Below are 2,599 nucleotides of genomic sequence, written 5' to 3' on the forward strand. Positions count from 1 at the left end.
TCATGTTCCTCTGCGTACCAGTTGTGGAACCAAAGATGAACGACGAAGATAGTCGGAGAGAAACGAAAACGTTTTTGAAGAGAGACGAGAGACTATGAAGCTAAGCTCTTATTAATTTGGCTTGGGTTGTGTATATATGGACCAAATACTCTAATTCTCTAATCCTAAACGGATTAGGGAAAACCTAACTACAGGATAATGATTACAATGTTTTGTTTTTGAAAGATAATATATGCTTTTTAACTGCCACGCGATATTAATAAATAAAACTCAAGCAATAAAATGTTAGGAGTACAAATTCCGATACAAGACCTAAGTAAAAGTAAAAACAGTAATTGGGTCGCTCAAAACATGCAAACACAAGCTACTACAGATGACATTAACTCAGTATTTGACTGGTGCAAGAATATCGAGCTGTGCTCCGAGCTTCTCTTCAGCAACCTTCTCAGCCTTAACTCTAAGTTTGTTAAGTTGCTTCTTTCTCTCGTAAACCACTTGAGCTCTCTCTTTCCTCTTTGTCTCCAGCTCCTGTTTATTGCACATAAAACAACAGTAAGTAACCACACAACCTCATAGCTAAAGATCCTTCTTTCAATATTTCTTTGTGAACCAAAAACTATACACATTCTAGTAGAAAATTATCTTTCTTTCTTTCATTACAAGCTGACATCAACTAGTACAAGTGGTTCAGGAGCAATGGGGACAAAGCTAAAGATCTTTTCTACTATCTAATACTTATTTGTGAACAAAACTAGACACATTATCTTTCTTTCTATCATTATTTAATCTCACATCAACTAGTAGTCTACTACAGGTGATCAAAGTCTTTCAAGAGCAATGAAGACAAAAAAGGCTGAAGATCTATCCTTCTATCAACCATTTCTTTGCGAACAGATCTAGAAAACTCAACACATTCTAGTAGCTAAAGCTCACATAAACTAGTACAAGCAATCAAAGTGGTTAAGGAGCAGTGTAGACAAAAAGACAACAACACATACCTTGATGGTATCGTAATGGTTCCACCCAACTTCAGAAGAAAGACGACCCAAAAGACAGTATTTATGACCAGCTTGAAGCCTCAACACCCTGAATTACAACACAAGGATAATCATCAATATTAAAAGTAGAAAAGTTACAAAACCAAAATTGAAGAACAAAAGGGTAAGGTAAAAGGAACAAACTTGAGAGCATCAGGAATAACCATCCTCTTGATCTTATCATATGGAGTAGGAACACCTTCAAATACCTTCAAACGAGCTAATGCAGCAGCTCCACGCTTCGTTTTGTGTGGAATCATACTTCAAGAAAATCAAAAACACACAACAACTATGAATCACTCAGCTATATATATCATCATTGAATTGAAATCAACCGCAGAGATCTAAACTAAGAGCATGAACCATCAATTGCTCGAAATCTAATCTAATTGGAGAGATTGATTTACGAACCCGCGAACGGTACGCCAGAAGATTTTGGAAGGAGCACGGAAGTGAATAGGTCCATGAGAAGGTTTAGTGTTCATACGTTTGCGAAGGAATCTCATGTACTTCATTTTCTGACGAACGAGTCCACCGGAGAGGCAAATCTCTTCGCACCGGACAATGACAACTTTCTGGCCATTGAGAAGCTCTTTAGCGGTGATCGACGCAAGACGACCAAGCATGTGGTGTCGCGCGTCTACTACCACGCGCTTCGAGCATATCCCTGATCCTGACACCATTTTCGACTGTGGTGAGCTTGAGCGGCTGATCGGGAAATTATATTTGGGGAGAGTGTTTTTTGAATTAGGGTTTTGGGGGTATTTACGTCACTTTCTTAAGTTGTTTATTTTGATAATGGGCCTAATTTATTAGGTGCTGTTTTGTTCAGTGAGTAAAGGCCCATTCGTGATAGCACGGGTCCATGGAGACTAACAATCACATATAAATAATAAAGTTTTTGATAAAACACTCAACAAATCATTATTTTTTTTTGCAGATTAACCTTCTATTTCCACAAAATATAGGTTAATGTTAATCTCATGAATTCAAAAATGATATGAGATATAACTCTTATATATATGGTTAAGAAATTAAAAAAAAAAATGAAAGGAAAAAATTGAAACTGGATAAACTTTTTTAGTAAATTTTAAAGCTTGGAGTGGTTAGTTAATTAATATTTTTCTACAAATGGTTTCAAAATTAAGCGAGTATGGTACCATACATATTAAATGAAATGAGGTTTGGTTTTAGATGCAACAAGTGCCAACAACTGATTTTTATGCACAAATCATTCCTTGTACATTTGTATGTATGATGAGATAGCATCTATATATACTTGTTACGCACCCAACAAACTTATTCTAAAAGATGTTTCATATATACCCAGTAGTTGTATTAAAAATACTAAGAACATCACAAGTCATATACGATATTTCTGATTTTGCAAAACATTAAGACTCGTAAATGTAAGCATATCTAATGGTGGCTCATCTAAATATATCGCTAAAGATGATTTTTCATCACCACCAACGTTTTTGTACAAAATGCATAAAAATTATGAAATATTGATATCAAAGTGTAAAATCTATGGAACCAACCCTCCGAGTGCTAAAGTTGGC

General features: G+C 35.5%; 1 protein-coding gene across 1 annotated transcript; it reads right to left on the bottom strand.

Moving 5' to 3' along the window:
- Positions 1–233: 233 nt before the first annotated feature.
- LOC9301743 (60S ribosomal protein L13a-4) lies at positions 234–1,769 on the bottom strand. The gene is made up of 4 exons (XM_021015693.1): positions 1,449–1,769; positions 1,182–1,298; positions 999–1,086; positions 234–528 (listed from the first exon to the last, which is right to left on the bottom strand). The coding sequence occupies exons 1-4, from the start codon at positions 1,718–1,720 to the stop codon at positions 385–387; spliced, it is 621 nt and encodes a 206-aa protein (XP_020871352.1). The 5' UTR covers positions 1,721–1,769; the 3' UTR covers positions 234–384.
- Positions 1,770–2,599: the final 830 nt, after the last annotated feature.

Source organism: Arabidopsis lyrata, assembly GCF_000004255.2.
Source record: "Arabidopsis lyrata subsp. lyrata unplaced genomic scaffold ARALYscaffold_8, whole genome shotgun sequence".
Taxonomy (NCBI): Eukaryota; Viridiplantae; Streptophyta; class Magnoliopsida; order Brassicales; family Brassicaceae; genus Arabidopsis; species Arabidopsis lyrata.